General features: G+C 48.6%; 1 protein-coding gene across 5 annotated transcripts in view; it reads left to right on the top strand.

Annotated features, from left to right (window-relative positions):
• EVC (EvC ciliary complex subunit 1) overlaps positions 1–22,442 on the top strand; it is a 101,238-nt gene that overhangs the window by 25,744 nt on the left and 53,052 nt on the right. For all 5 annotated transcript variants that reach the window (XM_033213717.1, XM_033213715.1, XM_033213714.1 and 2 more), the window contains exons 6-11: positions 6,707–6,805; positions 10,446–10,583; positions 13,394–13,552; positions 18,181–18,397; positions 19,160–19,308; positions 22,056–22,154. In XM_033213717.1, the coding sequence (XP_033069608.1) occupies positions 6,707–6,805; positions 10,446–10,583; positions 13,394–13,552; positions 18,181–18,397; positions 19,160–19,308; positions 22,056–22,154 (861 nt within the window). The remainder of the gene's footprint in view (positions 1–6,706; positions 6,806–10,445; positions 10,584–13,393; positions 13,553–18,180; positions 18,398–19,159; positions 19,309–22,055; positions 22,155–22,442) is intronic.

Here is a 22,442-nt window from a genome sequence, read left to right as displayed (position 1 = left end):
GGAGGGCAGTAAACAGAGGTCACAAAATAAACAGTGGCAGGCAGCATGACAAAGGCCTGTGACAAAGCACCATGTGAGTGTGAAGGGGGCACCTGTGGGAGTGTAGAGCTGGGGAGATGGTCAGGCTTCCCTGCAGGGAGTCTCATGGGCGGAAACCCAGGGAAGTTCCAGGAACACTGGATTAAGGGAGAGAGACCTGGGCTCTAGTCCACCCTTTGACAACTAGGAGCTGTGTGACTTTGGGTAAGTTGCTTCACCTCTCTGGGCCACTTTAGGAAAGGCTTAAAGAAAACCTCCTTTCAACTATTGCTATATGGAGTTACTGGGAAGTCAAGCTCTCCCACTTTGAGAGGGTTCTGTGGGTAGAACTCTGGGCTCCATGTCACAGCTGTGTGACTGGCATGGTCATAGTAGCGATTATTCTGCATGTACACTCTGGTAGGCTCGGTGCTGTAAATCTTCTTTAAAGGTTTACGTGCCACTTCACTAACAAGGAACCTGAGGCTCAGAGAGGTTAAGTCACTTGCCCAAGGTCACACAGCTGGTGATGGCAGAATCAGACCTGGACAAGGTCTGAGTGCAAGGCCCCTGCATGCCCAGGTGTAGCCCTGCACCCTGCACGTCAAAGGTGCTCAGGAGAAATGTGTTGCACGTGTGATTGGCACCGCCCTGAGAGAGCTGCTTCCCAGCACAGTCCTTCCTGCTGTGAGGAGCACAACTCTATTGTCGAATGCTGGGACTGTAAGAACATGAGGAGCCGCTGGGAGCTGTGCTGCCTGGAGACCTAAAGCTCTATATCCCTGGGAGAGATGAGCTGGGGTTCAGAAGTTACTCAGACCACATGAGGCCCTCATGCGTCCCAGAAGCTTGGAGCTCCCTGGCTGGCCCTGAGGAGGAAGAAGCTGGCTCTGGGTTCGTCCAAGAGGCAGGAGAAGCTGGAGTGTAACCTCTATAAAAAGAGTGGCCAGGATGAGAACAGATGGGGGGCACCAGCACTAGGGGGTTCTCATGGTGCTGGAATATTACTTTGATTGTGGCTGCGCTTATGTGAATCTATACATGGGGTAAAATTGCATAGAACTACATACACACACATGCACACACATGCACACACGTAAATGTGCATAAAGATGGGTGAAAACTGAATAAGGCCTGTAGACAGCGGTATTCAACCAATGGCAGTTTCCCAGTTTTGATACTGCACCGTGGTGACATCAGAACCACTCCTGGGGGAGGAGCACATGGCACTTGGTGCAGACACACCTGGCGTTATTGCATTTCACTTAATTGTGCTTCAGAGATGCTGCATTTTTTTTTTTTTTTTTTTTTTTTTTTTTTTTTTACAAATTAAAGGTTTTTGGCAACTCTGCATCCAGCAGGTCTATTGGCTCCATTTTTCCAACAGCACATGCTCACTTCATGTCTTTGTGTGACATTTTGTAATTCTTGCAATATTTCAGACTTTTTCATGATTATTGTATGTGTTATGGTGATCTGTGATCAGTGACCTTTGACGTTATTATTGTAATTGTTTGGGGACACCACAAACTGCATCTGTATGAGACAACGAACTTAATTAATAAATGTTCTGTGTGTTCTGACTGCTCTACCAACTGGCCATTCCCTCTTCTTGGGCCTCGCTATTCCCTGAGACACATTAATATTGAAATTAGGCCAGTTAGTAATGCTGCAATGGCCTCTAGGTGTTTGAGTGAAAGAGAGTTGCATGTCTCTCACTTTTAAGTCAAAAGTTAGAAATTATGAAGCATAGTGAGGAAGGTAGCTCAAAAGCTGAGATAGGCTGAGAGCTGGGCTTCTTATACCGCACAGCCGAGTTGTGAATGCAAAGAAAAAGTTCTTGAAAGAAATTGAAGTGCTGCTCCAGTGAACGCACAAATGATAAGGAAGCAAAACAGCCTTATTGCTGATATGGAGAAAGTCTGAGTGGTCTGCATAGAAGATCAAACCAGACACAAAATCCCTTTAAGCCAAAGCCTAATCCAGAGCAAGACCCTAACTCTTCAATTCTGTGAAAGCTGAGAGAGGTGAGGAGGCTGCAGAAGAAAAATTTGAAGCTAGCAGAGCATGAGGTTTAAAGAAAGAAGCTGTCTCCAGAACAAATAAAAGTACAAGATGAAGCAGCAGCAAGTGCTGATGGAGAAGCTTCAGCAAGTTACCCAGAAGATCTAGCAAAGATCATTGAGGAAGGTGGCTGCCCTAAATAACAGATTTGTAATGTGTTTGAAATAGTACAAGGTGATCATGGAAGAAGATGCCATCTAAGACTTTCATAGCTAAAGAGGAGAAGTCAGTACCTGGCTTCAAAGCTTCAAAGAACAGGCTGACGCTCTTGTTAGGGGCTAATTCAGGAGATGACTTTAAGTTGAAGCCAGTGTTCATGCACCACTCTGAAAATCCTAGGGCCCTTAAGGGTTATGCTAAGTCTACTCTGCCTGTGCTCTATAAATGGGGCAACAAAGCCTGGATCACAACACAGCTGTTTATAGCATGATTTAAGCCTACTGTTGACATCTACTGCCCAGAGAACAAAATTCTCTTCAAAATGTTACTGGTCATTTTCAAAACCCCTGGCCACCCAAGAGCGCTGATGAAGATGTACAAGGAAGTTAACGTCATTTTCATGCCTGCTAACAACATTCATTCTGAGCCCATTGATCAAAGAGTCATTTCAACTTTCAAGTCTTATTATTTAAGAAATACATTTCTTAAGGCTGTAACTGCCATAGACAGTGATTCCTCTGAAGGATTTGAACAGTGGAAATTGAAAACCTTCTGGAAAGGATTCACCATTCTAGATACCATTGAGAATATTCATGATTCATAGGAAGAGGTCAAAATATCAACATGAACAAGAGTTTGGAAGAGGTTGATTTCCATCCTCGTGAATGACTTTGAGGGGATTCAAGACTTCAGTGGAGGAAGTCATTGCAAATGTGGAAATAGCAAGAAAACTAGGATTAGAAGTGGAGCCTGAAGATGGGACTGAGCTGCTGCAATCTCATGATGAAACATGAATGGATGAGGAGCTGCTTCTGATTGATGAGCAATAAAAGTGAGGTTTCTAGAGAAGGAATCTGCTTCTGGTGAAGATGCTGTGAACGTTGTTGACATGACAATGGATTTAGCATATTATATAAACTTATTTGGTAAAGCAGTTGCAGGATTTGAGAGGATTGACTCCAAGTTTTGAAGTTCTACTGTGGGCAAATTGCTATTGAATAGCGTGGCATGCTGCAGAGAAATCTTTTGTGAAAGGAAGAGTCAGTTGATGTGGCCAACTTCAGAGTTGTCTTATTTTAAGAAACTGCCTCAGCCACCCTAACCTTCACCCACCCAACCTTCAGCAACCACTACCCTCATAAGTCAGCATTCATCAACATTGAGACAAGACCCTCCACCAGCTAAAAGATTACAACTTTTTTTTTTTTTTTTTTTGAGACGGAGACCTCAGCTCACTGCAACCTCTGCCTCCTGGGTTCAAGTGATTCTGCCATCTCAGCAGCTGGCACTACAGGCCTGCACCACCACACCCAGCCAATTTTTGCATTTTTAGTAGAGACGGGGTTTCATCATGTTAGCCAGCATGGGTCTCGATCTCTTGACCTTGTGATCTGCCTGCCTCCACCTCCCAAAGTCCTGGGATTACAGGTGTGAGCCACCGCACCCAGCCCAACAACTTTTTTTAAATAATCATCTTAGGCTCAGATGATCATTAGCATTTTTTAGGAAGAAGATATTTTTAAAATTAAGGTATGTACATTTTTTAGACGTACTGCCATTGTACACTTAGGCTACAGTATAGTGTAAACATAGCTTTTGTATGCACTGGAAAACCCAAAAATGTGTCTGACTTGCTTTATTGTGATATTCACCTTACTGAGGTGGCCTGAAATCAACCCTACAATATCTCCATGGTATGCTTGTATTATTTTTGTACCTTCATTTGAGTCTATAACTATCTCAGAGTTGGCACTATGGAAAGGGAGAGGATGAGGGCTGTAAACATTACTGATTCATTTGGGGTCAGGAAGAAAGTAGATTCGAAACTAACATCTTGCAAAAATAATGTTGTTATATCTTATACCATATCAATCTTCAGTGGGTAGAAAGCCACTTTCTTCTTAGAGCTCATTGTCATTGGCAAATACAATGAAGGTTGGTGGGCAGAGTTCTGGGTTCGAATCTCAGCTCTATTGCGTGTGGCTGTGTGGCAGGAGGCAAGTGGCCCCTGCAAGTTGCTGGGCATTTTCTCATCTGCAAAATGGGGAAGAGGGTACCAACCTCCCCGCATGCCATGGAGATCAAGTGATAGTATATATAATACATACATTAGGCTGGCACAGAAGAGTGATTAACAAGCCTTAACCCATTAAAAGAAGGATCAAAAACTGTGGCCCTTGAGCCAAATCTGGCCATGCCCCTTCTTTTCCATATTGCCTGTGCGGCTGTGTGGCATATGCCTCAACTCCAGAACTGAGTAGTTGCAAAAGAGGTCGTATGGCCTGCAAAGCCAAAAAAAATTTGCTGTGTCACCCCTTACTGAAAAAGTGTGCTAAACCCTACATTTAAAAATGCCTTACCAGGCTGGGTGCAGTGGCTCATGCCTGTAATCCCAGCACTTTGGGAGGCGGAGGCAGGCAGGTTGCATGAGCTCAGGAGTTCGAGACCAGCCCGGGCAACACGGAGAAACCCTGTCTCAAAAAAAGAAAAAAAAAAAAAAAGCCTTACCAGTTCATAACAGAAAAAGAAAATGCCTTACCATACAATTATATCTAAGTGACCTTTGACAAACAGGCAAAAGCACTTCAATGGAGGAATGATGAGCTTTTCAATAAATGGTACTGGAGTAATTGGACATCCATAAACAATAAAAACGACAAAAGAACCTCAACCTAAACTTCACACCTAATACAAAATTTAGCTCAAAAGGGATCACATACTTAAATGTAAACAATAAACTATAAATCTTTTAGAAAAAATATTGCCGGGCATGGTTGATTCACGCCTATAATCCTAGCACTTTGGGAGGCCGAGGTGGGTGGATCACTTGAGGTCAGGAGTTCAAGACCAGCCTGGCCAATGTGGTGAAACCCCACATCTACTAAAAATACAGAAATTAGCCGGGTGTGGTGTCACATGCTTGTAATCCCAGCTACTCGGGAAGCTGAGGTGGGAGAATCGCTTGAACCTGGGAGGTGAAGATTGCAGTGAGCCAAGATTGCACCACTGCACTCCAGCCTGGGCGACAGAGTGATACTCCATCTCAAAAAAAAAAAAAAGAAAAAGAAAAAATGTAAGAGAAAATCTCCAGGATTTAGACCTAGGCAAAGAGTTTTTAGACTTGACACCAAAAGCATGACACACAAAAGGAAAAATTAACTGGAACTCATTAAAATTTAAAACTTTCACTTTGCAAAAGACCTCGTTAAGAAGATGAGAAGACGGGCGAGGTGGCAGGCGCCTGTAGTCCCAGCTTACTCGGGAGGCTGAGGCAGGAGAATGGCGTAAACCCGGGAGGCAGAGCTTGCAGTGAGCTGAGATCTGGCCACTACTCTCCAGCCTGGGCGACAGAGTGAGACTCCGTCTCAAAAAAAAAAAAAAAAAAAAAAAAAGATGAGAAGACAAGCTACAGAGTGAGAGAAAACGTTTGCAAAACAGATGTTCACCAAAGGACTAGTACCTAGACCAGATAAGGAAATTTCCAAACTCAGCTGAAGACAGGAAGCAATCCAGTTAGAAAATGGGAAGGACATGAACAGATACTTCACCAAAAAGGATATATAGATGGTAAGTAAACGCGTTAAAAAGGTGTTCAATGTCATTAAGCCAGTATGAAAATCCAAGTTGAACTCACAATAAGATATCACTACACACTCGTCAAAATGGCTAAAATAAAAAATAATGACAACACCAAATTCTGGCAAAGATGTGGAGAAACTGGATCACTCATACATTGCTGATGGAAATATAAAATGGTACCTGCAGCCATACTGGAAAACATTTTGGCAATTTCTTATCAAACTTAAATTGTAATTACCAGAAGACCCAGCAATTGCACTTGTGGGCATTTAGCTCAGAGAAATGAAGACTTACATTCACACAAATGTTCACAGCAGCATTGTTCATAATAGCCACAAACTGGAAATAATCCAGATGTCTTAACAAGGGTGAATAGATCAAGAAATTGTGGATACAGCCCCCTCTTTACTTTCCTGAGTATCCCCACTTATGGGAGGGTCCTTCTGGTTTAAAGGACGTCTGCATCCATTGAAACAGGAGACTGACATGGATAACTTTGCATTTCCAGTTCCATACAACTATCCCCCTGATTCTTCCTTCAAAGAAGCAAACCCTCCTTTGCTTTTTATATTTGCTTCACACATGGAACTGGGGATGTGGAGGGCCTTGCACAGAGTAAGCACCTAATATTTGTTGAATACATGCATGAGGAAGAAATGAAGCTTTTTTAGGAAGCTTCATGAAAATGTAATCCATTATGGGCCATTGTCATAATTTATAATCTGAGATCCTTTCCTTCAGCAAAAAATATGTGTGAAGAGAGGGTAAAAGAGAAGAAAAGAAGGAGAGAGGCAGCAAGGGAGGGAGGAAGATACAATAGAAAGCAAAAGACAAAAATACCATTGGTTAAACTTTTCTTTTGTTATCTTTCCTTTCTTGGCAATAGATGTTTATTCAGATTTTTAAAATGTGCCTCCTTGACCTTCTTCCTAAAAAGAAGTCAGATGATGAATTATACCAGAAGATCCTTTCAAAACAGGAAAATGTAAGTCTTCAACCCATGTTTCAAGGTAACTTAAAAATAGTTTATTATAATATTCATGTATAAAATAGCTTTTTACAATATATACTTTTTAACACAGTATAGTGAAATATAAAAGTATGTATACAAATATTTTAAACTGTGTATTAAAATTTGGAATACTATTTACAGCGAAGAGAAGAATATTGGTCATATCTACTACTCAAAGACGGTCACTGTTAATTTTTTTTCTGCACAAGTTTGGGATTTTTTTTTTTTTTTTTTTTTTTTTTTGAGACGGAGTCTCACTCTGTCGCCTGGGCTGGAGTGCAGTGGCCGGATCTCAGCTCACTGCAAGCTCCGCCTCCCGGGTTTACGCCATTCTCCTGCCTCAGCCTCCTGAGTAGCTGGGACTACAGGCGCCCGCCACCTCGCCCGGCTAGTTTTTTGTATTTTTTTTTAGTAGAGACGGGATTTCACCAGGTTAGCCAGGATGGTCTCGACCTCCTGACCTCGTGATCCGCCCGCCTCGGCCTCCCAAAGTACTGGGATTACAGGCTTGAGCCACCGCGCCCGGCCGGGATATTTTTAAAGACATAATTTGTTTATTGGTTATAGCTATGTATACTACTTTGTATTCTATTCTCAGTCTTTTATGGAAAGTTTATTTTGTTTCATGCGCAGCAAAGAATCAGGGCTTGGAGTCAGATTGATTGAGGTTGGTATCCCGGTTTTATCTTTTACAAGCTCTCAGAATCCTAGTTTCTTTTTTGTGCAATGAGATAATTTCTGTTCTGCGAGAGTGCAGAAAGGATAAGAGAGATGTGTATGATGCACCAAAGCAATGTCATAGTTAGACTGTGAATATGTGAAGGCTGCTATCATCCTCATCACAACCACCACCAAAAGCATCATTATCTTATCACCACCATTTTTATTTTGTACCACCATCATCACCACTACTACTATCACAGTTCTCTTTTTCATCATGTCATTGTTGTCATCACCATCACCACCATCATCTTTGCTATTGTCACCACTGACATCATCATTCTGTCTTTTCCACCATCATCATCATCCTCATGACCACTATCATCACCAACACCATCACCATCCTCATGTCCTCATTACCATCATCATGAGCATCATTTTTATCATTGTTGTAATCATTGGCATTCTCATTACTACCATCACCACCATCATTGTCTTCATTACCACCATAATCATTATTCTCGTCCTCATTGCCATCACCACTACCAGTGTTGCAGGGCAGGCAAGCTCCAGAATAGGTTGTTGCCTAGGAGGGTACTTGACTTCACTTAGGAAGTCTTTTAGTGGATGGTGCCACTCCTTGTGGAGCAGGACCAACCTCTAGGTAGTGTTTCCAGAGTTGGTAACATATGGGTGCTTGGCAACTGTATTTATACTCTTGTAAACCCACTTTCAATTACGTGCAAATTAAGGGGCAGTTCAGCGCAAATTGAGAGACAGGTTATTTAGAACTTTCTAAAAAGGGGATAGTAACTTCTGGGTTGTTGCCATGGAAAGGGGTGGTAACTTTTGGGTTGTTGACATGCCATTTGTAATCTGTGGTTGTGCTGGTGGGAGTGTCTTATGCTAATGCGCAATGAGGGCAGCAAGGGATCACTTTCATCACCATCCACTGGTTCCTGCTGGTTTCTTCACTTTATCCTGTCTGGACCAGATCCCGTTTTGATCAGCAGAGTTGTGATCAGAAAACAAGTCCTGCCAGTCTCCTATCTCACCTTATCTTCACCATCATTGTCATCATTATTCTCATTACTACTATCACCAGCCTCTTCTTCATCATCCCCTGCCATCATTTTCATTATCATCATCATTGTTATTGTCATCATTCTCATTACCGCCATCATCATCGCATCATTGTCATGATAGTCTTCATCAGCACCACCATCATCACCATCTTTATCAGCACCACCATCATCACTGTCTTTATCATCTTTACTGCTACCTCTACCTTCACCTTCCTTAGAGTCCTCATCATCATCATCATCATTGTTCTTGTTCCCACCACCGTGAGACCTGGGGGTTTGGGAAGGGATGCTACTTCTTTATTCCACTGGATTCCATGAGGAAGGGTGACTCACTGCATCCCAGGAAGGAGGAAGGACATCATTGTCTTCACTGTCATCCTCAGTACCACCACCATGGTCATGCTCCTCAGGCAGTGCGCATGGGTCTTGACATATATTATTTCATTTAATAGTTATGACAACCCTGTGAGTGGCCATTATTATTTTTGTTTTACACCTGAAGAAACTGAGACTCCATGAGTTCAAATGACTTTCCAATGGCAAAAATGATAATGATGATGATGACATTTATAATTGTATTAGGAATAATGAAACAATACTGTCTGTTATAATGGAAAGAATAAGAGCCCTGAAGTCTGCAGACCTCAGATGAAATTCCATCTCTACCGGTTAAACAAGGCTGTTTGAACTTAAGCAAGCATGTTAATTATCATAGTGGCTACTATTTGTCTAGCCAAGTGATTTAAATGCATAATTTCATTTAACACATGCAGTAACCTTAAAACTTTCAGAAGAGGACAAGGAGTGCCCAGAATTTGGAAGAGTAAGGACAAGCCTAGCGCTGCCCCTTCCTGCCTGGGCATCTTTGGACAAACTATCTTACCTTCCATAAACTATCTTTCTCACCTGGAAATGGGTCATAATTTCTCTTTTGCAGAGATGCTGTGAGGATTAGAAAACACATATGGCCTCAGCTTGGGTCTTCTATAGTAGTTTATATCAATGTTATTTTTCCTAGTGTACCTGGACCCATTCCACACTGTTGGCTATGTGACAATGAACATAGAGAAAATAGAACTGTCTCCCACACTCTATATTGGGGTTTGTAGGACTCTATACTTATACTCACCTTTTCCTTCCTGAGTTCAGAATCATTTGAGAGAGTCAGCAAGACAGATATAGAAATGTAGCTTTATTACTGATTAGAGGCCAGCTTGAAGGACGTGGTTTCAATGCACAGCTCTCATGGCTTCCTAATACTGAATCCCAGATTTCACTCAATTGCCTAGCTAGTAATGGGCAATGCTGGGCCACCTCAGACTTCCCCACACAGAAACAAGGCCTTGGCTACCCAGTTCACTCTAGGCTGAGATCACACTAGAGCAGTGGCCTCCCCTGATTGGCCCATCACAAACAGGAAGAGGCTGGGCAAGCTTCCGGCTTTTAAACCAACCAATCAAATACACACCACTTCCTGCCCTGGGGTGTCATTCTTCCCCAGGAAAACCAGAAGAGGAGCAAAGAAACATTCCTTCCCAACCCACTGGATGTCATGATATTTTCCAGGACTTCATAATGATTGAAAGATACTATTTTATTGATTTTGAAAGTATGGTATAATTTTTTTTTGAGGGAGGATATAGAAGAAAATAATTCATTATTCTAGAAGCTCTATGTTTAATGAGAAAATGAGTTTGTTGCTAATAGGTTTATTATCAAACCTCATGTACAACAACCCCCAGAGCATTTAACTATTGTTTAAAAATATTTTGTGAAATGTGAAAAATAAAAGCATTTATTTTTCTAGAATTTAAGACACACTAAACTTTTTCTTTGTTTATTTGGTTTTTTTTCTTCTTGTTCTTCAGGATTTGGAGGATCTAGAAAAGGGACTTCAGGTCAAACTGTCAAACACAGAAATGTCGGGGGCTGGTGACTCTGAGTACATCACTCTGGCTGATGTAGAAAAGAAGGAGAGAGAATACTCTGAACAGCTAATCGATAATGTGCGTGCCGGACTTTCTTTCCTGTACACAAATTTTGGTTTCTAAAACAGTTAAATTGGCTAAATTAGAGAGATGATCGTTAGAAGTGTGCCTAATACTTGAATTCCCCTATCGCATTCTGCCCTAGAGGCAGGATCCAGTTTCTGATGCTAAGTGATAGGGAAGAAGTAATTAAGCAGCAACAATTCACAAAGGGAGGTTTATTTTTTATATCATGAATTATCCTCATTTAAATTTCAGATTGGTCTTTTTGTCATTCAAAGCAAAGATTGCTATAACCCTTGCTGTCATCACTGCCCTTCGGAATAGAGTAGAAGAAAGCTGCTAGGCGTCGCTCGTGAAAGCATGTTTTAAATTCCAGACAGAATGGCTTCCCTGAAACATCTTTTTCTTTTCTTTTGGGTTCTACCACCCCCTGTTCATATACTATGTATTAAACAAACATGTCCTTGGCACTCGCTCTTCACCAGGGATTGTGCTGGGCACTGGGGACTCAAAACCATTTAGACATGGCCCTGCCTGAGAGAGGCCAGGAGAGATGAACAGGTGAGCAGATGAGGGCTTCACAGGGTGACATGTCTTGTAATAGAAGGAAGCACAGGAGAAGGCCCAAGGCAGGCACAGTGGAGGGAAGAGTTCGTTTTACCCCAGACTTAGGAAAGCCTCCATGGAAGAAGGGGCCATGGAGAGGCTGGCTGGGAGAAGTGTGGGTGCTGGCCAGTGATGAGGCAGAGACAGGAGCTAAAGAGGGCTGAGAGCAAGTTCGAGGTAAGGTAAAGCCAGAGGGATCTGGCCAGAGGGCTTCTGTCTTATGCCAGCGAGGTGGGAGTCACTGAAGCTTTGAAGCAGGGGGTAGCTGGGTTCAGCTTCTCCTTTAGAAGGGCTGCCCAGGCACTGAGTGGAGGGTGGTGAAGAGCTACTGGGCTAGTCCAGCAGGAACTTTATTAAAGCAACTGTAATAGGACGGAGAGGTGAGGAAACGTGTGAGAGAAGCTATGGTGGTCTACCAAGGGGCGGCAGGTGGGGAGGAGGCGGGGGTCCAGGGTCAGTGCTGCTAAAATAAGGGCCCCAGAGCAAGAAGCTCATGGGAGGGAGGGAGCTAGTGCTCCTCTCCTCTGAATAGGTCCAGTGTTGAGAGGAGAGGCTTGGAGATGGAGGGTCTCCATGAGAACCCAGGTTAGAGGACCTGGAGGGCTAGAAAGTTTTTAGAACTGTGGACCAGGATGCTAAGGAAGAGGGCACAGCCTGGATTCCCATGGTCCACAGAACCCCCACTGCTGTGTGCAGCATCTTGTCCATGTCTGCCTTTCTCAGGGAGAGGGTTCGAAGTTTTCATAAGCTTCTCCGAAGTATTGATGACCTCCAAAAATGGTGATCTCTGGCCTAGAAATGTGTGTAAAATGGGAAGAGAAAAGAGCTTGGTGTCAAATCTTGAATCCTGCCCATATTTAAGGAGGAGGGGATGAGAAGAATTGGGACAAGAAAGCAAAGGAGGAATTGGATGGGCTTTGCAGAAGCAGGAGAGTCAGGTCACAGACGCCAAGAGAATCAGGCAGAGCAGGGTGTGCAGAGTTGGCGTAAGCAGTTGGTGTAAGCAGAGCAGGGTGTGCAGAGTTGGCGGTGTGACAGTCTGCAGTCTCATGTCAGGTGGGAGGCATGTCATTTGATGGCTCCAAGGGGAAGAGCAAGGTGAGAACATGAGGGTGCCAGGCAGGTTTGAGGTCCCTCTTGGCAGGGATGGGAGGAGGAGCTGACCAGCAGCATGTGTGGGGTTTACTGGGAGGCAATGGGGCCCTGAGATGGGAAACTGCATTGATGGGGGGTGTTCATCTGGGTGCAGGCTTCCTCCTGGCAGAGCCAGACCAACGCCGCAGTTGAGGCTGACAGAGTTTCATGACCTTGAGTCACAGCAACAAGATCAGCATGGGTTTCTGGTGCCACTAACCCCTGCCTCCTCCCATGCCTGGTCCAGCCAGACGTGTCCATTTCAGCCTCTGAGAGGCTGAGCTGAGATGGAGGCAACCCCAGCCGTGGAGTTAAATGGGACTGAGCCAAATCCTGGCTTTCATTGGCTCCATGACCTCTGACAAGTGACCTGACTCCCCCGAGCCTGTTCCTGCATCTCCGGATAGATACTTTATCATGATATCAAATGTGTGAAGCACAGAGCCTGGTGAACAGCCTGTGGGCCATGAGGGAAAGTTGTTCAGATTCCTAGTGTCATTGTCCTTAGAGCTCTGACTGGCTGTGATGATGCAATTAGACCTCCTGCATTCTAAGCCACTTGGGAATTCCCAGCTCTGCTCCTGATAAAATGAGGGGGAGGGAAGATTTTAAAGCCAAATGTTTTCATGGTCAGCATCATCTCTGCCATATTAAGCTTTTGTACTTTTAGGACAAAAACTAATATTTAAACGTCAGTTTATGCGTTTACTTCCAGGAAGTATTTAATCCCTTTTAAAATTCCCAAAGCTTCTATGAGCACATTGTCACATTTCATCTGCCCCTAGGTAGCTGTAATGACCCGTGCAAGAGTCTGTAGGCTGGACAAGCTACTGCTTTCTTTCCTTAGCAGCAGTGCTCTTGTGTCTGCTGAAATGCCGTCGCAAAACTGACTGGCACTTGCAATGGAACCAGAAGGAACTTTACTGTAGAATGTGATTGTTGCCAAGATAAACTCACTGAAATTGTAGAATTGTTTAGAATCCTTATTTGTGATAAGGAGTGAATTGTAATTCCCAAGCATGCACCGTTTGGCTTTCTTAAGTAAGTTTTTCCCTCACTTCATGTTGCTTGTGCTCTTTTCACAGATGGAAGCTTTCTGGAAACAGATGGCAAACATCCAGCACTTTCTTGTGGACCAGTTTAAGTGTTCCAGCTCCAAAGCCCGACAGCTCATGATGACTCTGACGGAAAGAATGATTGCCGCTGAAGGGCTATTGTGCGATTCTCAGGAGCTGCAGGCTCTGGTAATGCTGGAGGGGGCGGGAGGAAACATAAAGATATTCAGACTAGAGATTTGGAATCTCGAGGCTTGACATCATTAAATCTAACAGATTCATGTTGTAGCTGGTTATGTAGAGCCTCAGGGGAAAAAAACACAGTAAATTCACTCATCTATCCATGTATTCATCCATTTATTATTATCCATCCATCCACCCAGCCATCCACCCATTGACCCTTCCATCCATCCATCCACCATCCACCCACCCACCCACCCATCCACCCACCCACCCACCCACCCATCCACTCATCTACCCATCCACCGTCTACCCATCCATCCATCTGCCCTCCCACCCATTTATCCACCCATCCATCTGCCTTCCCACCCGTTTATTCATCCATCCATCCACCCACCACCCACCCACCCACCCATCCACCCACCCACCCATCCATCCATCCATCCATCCACCCACCCACCCACCCATCCATCCATCTGCCCTCCTACCCATTTATCCATCCACCCACCCATCTACCCATCCACCCATCCATCCACCTACTCATCCATCCATCCATCCATCCATCCATCCAATGAGTGAAGACTCTGGCCAGCTCAGTATTACTATAGCATAGAACCCTGGTCCTAAACTTGAAATTACACATTGAAATTATCTGGGGAGCTTTAAAAAGTACTGATTCTTGGGCCCCAGATGGGTCTCCGTCCCAGAGTTTCTGACTTAATCAGACTGGGGTGCAACCTGGCTGGGCACTGGGGTTTTTAGAGCTCCCCAGTGATGACAGTGGGCGCTGGGGTTGACGCCCGCTGGTGTAGACACAGCATTGATTTACTTTCCTGACTGCCCTGTTTTGCCTGGAGAGTTCTTTAACAATGCCTTTTCCTGGCCTTCCCTCTGAGGTTCTGATGTGATTGGTCTGGAGTGGAAGCCCTGGCATTGTGGGTTTTAAAACTCTGTGAACTATTCTGATGGGAGGCCAGGGATACAAACCCCTGATGCATGAGTGTCCAACCTTTTGGCTTCCCTGGCCGCATTGCAAGAAGAATTGTCTTAGGCCACATATAAAATACACTAACACTAACAATAGCTGATGAGCAAAAAACCCCCAAAAACAAAAAAGGTCCCTGCTTATTTTTATGAAGCCTGCCAACCACAGGTAAGCAAAAAAGTCCTCACATTCAAAGGGTTGGACACTCATAGGAGAGAAATCTGCAAATCCAGCTTTGACTCTGGGCTCTGTTGTTAGGAGCTGTGTGATCTTGAACACATTACTTAGCCTCTCTTAGCGTCTGTTCCTCTATTTATAAAATAATAGTGCTAAGAGTTGCCACAGGCAGGGCCTGGGTAGATGCTGAGTGACTCCTAACACCCCAGTCACCACTGGGTTCCTCCTGGTACACATTGGGCTCATCCTGTGTGCGCCAGTCAGTGTGTACTAGGCCCAGGGAACGAGCCCTCTGATGCTGCTCTGCGCCCATTTCCCTGTCCTGTGCAGCAGCCCACGTGGTCGCTCGGCTCAGAACCCTCCAGTGGCCTCCCCGCCCTCAGCACAGACTAAGCTCCTCAGACCCATGGGAAAGCTGAGCCTTGGCAGATTCTCGCCACCGCTTGCACACCACAGGCCTCTCCCCATCCGTTCTGCTCCTCCAGGTGTGATCCACAGACCACAGCATCGGCAGCACCGGGAGCTGGTTAGAATGCAGAATTCTGCGCTCCACCCCTCCCACACAGGTCTACACTTTAACAAGACCCCCACGTCCACACAGGTCTACACTTTAACAAGACCCCCACGTCCACACAGTTGTTTGAGAACTTCATATGCTTTTTCTCAGCATATGCACACATGGCCTTTTTCTTTCAACACTACCGAAAGCTAGGCTTGGAAGATACTTGATTCACAGCATACTGATAAGGAGCCCACTCAGTAACCCACCTAAGATCCCTGTCCCGTCTAATGACATCGCTGAGCCTGGGCCTGAAGCTGCCTGGTTTGCTGCCCAAGCCCCTTTGAATTGGATTTCAGTTTGATAAGGCTGCTGACTCATATTAATGCTCTGCAAAGGTGAAAGACTTTTCTTCCTTTATTTTTTGCTTTTGCTATCAGCAGGATATTGATGCAGAAAAAAGAAAATACATCCTTCGCTGACTCTGGCCAGAGTATCAGCCAATAACTTCCAAATAGGAAGACGAAAAGGGATCATCCAGTTTAACAGCATGACTGTCCTTCAGCCAGTGTTTAATGAGCACCTACTGTGTGCCACGTGCTGTTAATAGAAACCATATTGCAGAGGTTAGGAATGCAGGCTCAGGGAAGAAACGAGCTCCTGCTGCAGTCTTGCCACTCGTTAGCTATGTGGTCTTTGGCAGATAATTTAACCTCTCTGTGACTTGGTTTCATCATCTGTGCAACGGGGGCTGTAATAGCACCTGCTCTCTCACAGGGTAGTTGGGAGTGTTAAAGACTCGTCTGTATATAAACTTTTTAGAGCAGAGCCCAGCACATAGGAAGTATTCAGTACTTGTTAGTCATTAGAGCCCCACAGGCCACATGTCAGCAGAAGAAACAGACAACAACAAATTATTGTAATGATGCATGGGCAGGGCTACACTGTCTGTGTTTGTATGGAAGAGGGATGGATTCACTGTGTTTGCATACCGGGTACCAAAGGGGAAAAATATGGCTTCTGTATCTCAGAACACAGAAGAGTTGGAATTCGCATAGTGGCATCCCATCTTTCTGGCCTGGGCATTTGGAGCTGGAATGTGCATCTCTGAATATTAAAACTGGAAGAGCCCTTCAAAAGGATCCTGGCAGCGATAGATTCAGTTTCTTGAGACACACAAGAAATAAACAGCTGCCAAGACAAATGTGGGGACCGGCTATAGATAATGATGAAAACAGCTGACACTCGGAGGCTCACAGTGCCCCGGCCCTTGTTCTCAATGCTTGACATATTTTGACTGACTTAATCCTCACGTCAAATCTATGTGGCAGGGGTCAGATGAGGAGCTTGTGCCCAGGTCCTAGGAGCCAAGTCTGAGCCCGGCACTGTGGAGGACTCAGCCATACTCAGAGCAGGTCGGGGCCCCCATCCCCCATCCCTTTTCTCATGCCCCTCTCTCCACTCCCGTCCTACCTCCAATATAAGCCCATCGATTGCACCACCACTGCCTACCCTAGTCAGCCTGTGTTGGGTTCTCAATATCCTCCTGTGTTCTTTAGAGGTGGCCAGAGCCGCCCTTCCTGTGGTCCCCTCTGGCACCTCCGCTTATCCTCTTGCGCCCTCTAGTGGTCACAGGCTGCTGGAATGAGCCTCGCCGTCCGTGTCCATCACTGGGGGATATTCTTGTCCTGGTCTTGTGGGAACCGAGGCCAGTGCAGCTCAGTGCACAGTGTGGCCATGGCTGGTCAAGGGGACATGGGCAACTCAGGCCTGGCTCCTGTCTTCAAGGGCTCTCAGTCCAGGCTGGGACTGCCCCTCACAATCACCTCCTTGAAGACGGGAACCCTGGGGCAGTGGAGAACAGAGCAGGGGACCAGTGAGGGTGGGGACAAGCAGGGAAGGACCACAGAACCCGTGAGGATGAGAAGAACCTGGCCGGGGAGAAGAGTGAGAAGAGGCAGCGAGGGTGTTCCAGGAGGAGGGCTCCGCATGTGCAGAGGCTGGGTGGCCGGGAGCAGGCAGGTGTGCAGGACAAAGCCCCACAGAGCTTCCTGCACCACGCCCGGGGTGCTGGACTTAATCTCAGGGCAGCAACAGGAGGGTTTGGGGCCATGGCTGACAGAACCATCAGCATCTCTGAAAGGCCCTCTGGTCTGTGAGGCGGGGTCAGAGCATGGGGCAGAGATGGGAGGCTGGGGAGCAGGACTGGCCCGTGGCCTCGGCCCAGCACACGGGTGCCCAGGCCTGAGCTAGGCGTGGTTGGGCGTAGGGGGTGCAGAGTCTGCGCCGAGGGAGATGCCGAGGCCCCCCGCCTGCCCCTGCTTTCCCCCTTACTCTCATTCCACGAGCAGCCGCCCTCAGGTGTGCAGGGCCTTGGCTGCCTGGGTGGACATTTCCCCCTGTCTTTTCTAAGGGTCTGTGGAATGATGAGGTGGGGCTGGGGAGGGCCTTCTGCAGAATCTGAGTGTGGGGAGTCCTTTTGGAAGCCAATCATTGCCCTGAAAATCTCAGCCGTCCCCAGCAGTCAGGCTCTCTGGGGCTGGAAAGAAAGCCAGGAACTGCTGGCTTTTCGCATTTCCGCCCCAGCCCTGTGGGGGCCACAGGGCCAGACTGGCCAGGGGAGGTGACTCTAAGCAAGGTGGCTTTTCCTCCTCGACTGTTTGCAATCCTGGATTCCTTCCTGGGAGAGTGACCCTCTGGGGAGCCCTATTGGCGACTAAGTGCCTATGTGCTAACCAGCGTCACCCTCCCCGCACCCCTAGGAGAGGCATTGAATCCTCACCTCAGGGGCAGACCCAGATCTCACTCATTAAGGAGAAGGGGAGTTCATTCCTCTGAGCTCTGCTCTACCGGAAGCCGAACGCCAGGCAGTGCCATTAGTTAATGACCCTGGCGGCCTCCTCCCAGCCATTAGTTCACGTGCCCTGGTGGTTCCCAGGACACCCCAGCTATGCTCCTGTGTGTTTCTTTCTGCAGGATGCCCTGGAGAGGACGATGGGGCGGGCACACATGGCAAAAGTGATTGAGTTTCTGAAGCTGCAAGTCCAGGAGGAGACGAGGTGCCGGCTGGCTGCCATCTCCCGTGGCCTGGAGCTGCTGGCCGGTGAGGGGAAGCTGTCCGGGCGGCAGAAGGAGGAGCTGCTCACGCAGCAGCACAAGGCCTTCTGGCAGGAGGCAGAGCACTTCAGCCGGGGTGAGCCGTGGGCATGGGTGCCGTGGTCCACGACGCTGGCCTTCTGGGTCCCTGGGGCTGAGCGGTGTGAGGGCTGGCAACCTGGGGCAGTGTGCCCATGACACTGGGCGGCTTTTCTGCTTCTGCCCTAGGGACTGGGTCACTGGGCTGCTCTCTGGGGCTCTCTTCCCTTCTCTGTACAGCAGAGTCCATGAGGGCCACTGCCCAGGGCAGGGGTCACCTGCTGCACTCACTCACCAGGGATTCAGTCTGATTGAGCCCTCATGTCCTGCAGCAAAGCCACCAGGAACTGCAGAGGGACAGAGGAGGGTGAGGGTCTCACACTAGAAATTTACACAAAGAGGCCTGTGTCGCCCAGCGGCCCCTCCTGGTCCTGCTGGAGTCATGTGGCCCTGCTCAGCGGCAGGGTGGGCAAGGGTGGGCCATCGTCCAGCGTGTGGGGCAGGAAGGGGAATCCAGGGTGGCTGAGCCGTGCGGGGTGGCTGAGCCATGTGTGTGTCCCCCGCATGCTCCTGTCCCAAGGCTGAGCCTGGGGTGCGGGTGGGACAAGGCTCAAGACGTAGAGGCATCTGGGCTTAGCTGAGGTCACGCTACCAGTAGGACCCACAGAAGGAAACCCAGGTCTGTCACCAGCAGGGCGGGCACTCTCTCTGCAGCCACCACAAGCTTCCTCAACCTCCGGAAAGGAGAACACAGGAGGGTCCCCGCTGAAAGTCTGGCTCAGAGAGTCACCTCCTGTGCTGTGGCTTTTTTCAATCCCAGAGTTTGTCCAGCGAGGCAAAGACCTGGTCAAGGCATCCCTGGCTCACCAGGTGGAGGGGACGGCAAAACTCACGCTGGCCCAAGAGGAGGAACGGAGAAGCTTCCTGGCTGAGGCCCAGCCGACTGCTGACCCGGAAACGTTTCTCAAGGTGACCCACATCCCCGGCCTCTGCACATGTGGGTGAGCTGGTGGTAGCTCTGTTCCCATGACTGAGCACGGGGATCCGGAGGTATTCATCAGACATGAGGTTATCTCCCTACTTCCTATGCGTCAGCCGAGTGACCGAATCTCGGTCCCTTAGTCCCTACATCCCTAGTGTCCTAGTAGACTGTAAGCGGGTAAGAGCTGTGCTGCCCTCACTGGGCTGCTGAGAAGAGGAGGGGGTAGGATCCGTAGAGAGCTTGGCAGAGTGCAAACACATAGCAGGGGCGCACAGATGGTGGCAATGACGTGAAGGAAGCAATGTGTGGCCCAGAGGGGACAAGTGTGTCACGGAGAGTAAGGCAGGCTCACACACCCAGGGACAGGCCCCTTGTGAGTCGCCTGCAAGTCCAGGAGAAGGAAGGGAGCCCCCAGTCTTGCTTGGGTTGAGTGGGCAGGGCCAGGAAGTGGTCAAGGTCGGAGGTACCCTTGGTCTTGCCTGAGAAGGGGACAAGAAGACCTGAAGGAGGACAGAAAGCAAGACGTCACCCTCCAAGGAAAAGGGGTCAGCTGGCACCAGTGCAGGCTCCAAGGACCTGGGCTTGCCAGTTCTCAGACCACCGAGCTCTGGTTTCGCTCTGCTTGCTTTCCCTGGTAATGGGCAGTGGGGCTGGGGCAGGGCCAGCTTGTCCGTGACCATTGTGCAGGCTGGTTAAGCACTGAGCACTGAGGCCAGCCAACCTGGGTTTGGGTACTGACTCTGCCACTAAATAGCTGGGTGACCTTGGGCATGTTGCTTACCCTCTGGCCCTCAGCTTCCACATCTGTGAAATGGGCATAATGGCACCTGTATCACAGCATTGTTAGGATTCAGTGAGTCCAAGGAAGGGGCAGCCCCAGCCTCACTGTTTGCCTGGGTTCGCCTGCCCTGCATCAGCACTTGGTACAGCGCATCTCAGTTCTGCCAAGGGGTGGGTGGCACCCTGTCTGGGTCCAGGCTCAGCCCAGAATAGAGGCCCAGGGGCCCTCCCCGGGGGCCAACCTGGTGGTGGTGGCACCACTGCCATGAGAAGCCAATGGAGGGGTCCCCTGAGAACAGAGGAGAGGCCTATAGGTCCCTGTCTAGCTGCCTCCCTTACCCAGGGAGCCTCTTCCAGGGCCACACTGGGAGCTTCTGGATTTGCCACATAGGGGTAGGCTGGGTTTTTCTGTCTTTGAGAAGACCCGTTTGAAATAAGAGGAAGATAAGGCTATTCAGCTCCTCATTACTTGGAGATTTCTGGGCCCCTGTCCTTGATGTCACAAAGCCCATTGCGAGTCCAGAGTGTGGAGACAGTGCCTGGGTGACCTCCGTGTCCCAGGGTCTCGGTACAGTCCTCGGAACGCCTCGGCGCTGGCGTTCAGGATACGTGGGTCGCAGGCAGGGAAGGGTGAATGAGCGCACGAGTGCGTGAGTGAACCAGGACGTGGACAAAGGGGCAAACGAGTGAATGAAGGAAGGAGGATGGAATGGGTGGGAGAAGGAATGAACAACACCAGGCTCCCAGCACACACTCAGCACCCACTTTTTTCCAGTCCCGTCCTTCTCTCTCATCTCACCTCCTGCCCGTAGCATCCCCAAAGGTCCTATGGGGTCTTCCCTCTTGGTCTCTGCTGCTGCTCCGAGCATGGCTCTCCGTCTTCCCCCCAGGGAGCCATTCCTTGTCCTTAGAGACTCCACTGAAACACATGCCCCACAGGGAATTTTCTCCTGCAGCCTTTCCCTGAGAAGAGTCTGTTCCTTTGCCCTTCTGCCCTGCCTCGCGCCTCTGCTGGTGCCGGGGCCTCTGATGCTCTGCCTAGGGCTGGCCGGGTCTCCCTCTGCTGATGCCGGGGCCTCTGATGCTCTGCCTAGGGCTGGCCGGGTCTCCCTCTGCTGGTGCCGGGGCCTCTGATGCTCTGCCTAGGGCTGGCCGGGTCTCCCTCTGCTGGTGCCGGGGCCTCTGATGCTCTGCCTAGGGCTGGCCGGGTCTCCCTCTGCTGGTGCCGGGGCCTCTGATGCTCTGCCTAGGGCTGGCCCGGTCTCCCTGTGCTGGTGCCGGGGCCTCTGATGCTCTGCCTAGGGCTGGCCGGGTCTCCCTGTGCTGGTGCCGGGGCCTCTGATGCTCTGCCTAGGGCTGGCCGGGTCTCCCTCTGCTGATGCCGGGGCCTCTGATGCTCTGCCTAGGGCTGGCCGGGTCTCCCTCTGCTGATGCCGGGGCCTCTGATGCTCTGTCTAGGGCTGACCGGGTCTTCCTCTGCTGATGCCTGGGGTAGCCCAGTCTCCTGCTGCTCTGCTGGAGTCCTCAGGAAAGGGCCTCTGCCACATGGTCAGAGTGGGGCCTGGCTGGTTGCTGACTGCACTGACCTCCAATTGCCAGTCTGGGTCACCCTCGCTGGGCTCCCATCAGTGGGTCTCCTGTGGCCTGGGTGGTCAGAAAGTGACGTTTGGGTGGCTGTGGCCAGGGCAGAGGGGTGACGGAAGTGGCCCAGTGGCCCCTGCTCATCCTGGGTTTAACAAAAGCGTGGTGGTTTGTGGTGTTTCCTGGAAACCAGATTTGCTGGCCCTGGCATCAGCTGTAAAAGCCATGTGACAGCCCATGCCTCCATTTCCTTGTGTGTAATAGAGGGGCCAACATCCTTCTTTCTGACCTGAGACGCAGGGGACAGTTGGAGGACCTTATGGGAAAAAACCTTGCATGTTTCTACCAGACTCAGCTCTTTTTTTCCTCATAGGCTTTTCACGAGGTCATGGAGAGGCAGAGGCTGATGCGGTGTGACCTGGAGGAAGAGGAGAATGTCAGAGCCACCGAGGCTGTGGTTGCACTCTGCCAGGTACATGGCCTCTGTGGGGACCCAGGGTCTGTGTGTGTGTGCGAGAACCTCACATCCTCCTGGCCGGGTACCCCAGAGGTGGTTCAGGTCCAACCCCGGCACTCGTTGGCTGGTGATCCAGGCAGGCCGCCTCCCCTCCATGCGATTCTCCTTGTCCACATCAGAAACCCAGGTGGTTGGCCTCGGTCCTCTCTGAGGCACCATCCATTTCTGGGGTGCTGAGGATTCTTGTCTCCAAACATCCCTGTTAGCAAAGCTCTTTGGAAATCAGTTCTCCTCAGGTGAGAA

Source organism: Trachypithecus francoisi, unplaced genomic scaffold (assembly GCF_009764315.1).
Source record: "Trachypithecus francoisi isolate TF-2019V2 unplaced genomic scaffold, Tfra_2.0 Lachesis_group1, whole genome shotgun sequence".
Taxonomy (NCBI): domain Eukaryota; kingdom Metazoa; phylum Chordata; class Mammalia; order Primates; family Cercopithecidae; genus Trachypithecus; species Trachypithecus francoisi.
This window is presented reverse-complemented; position numbering and strand designations above follow the sequence as displayed.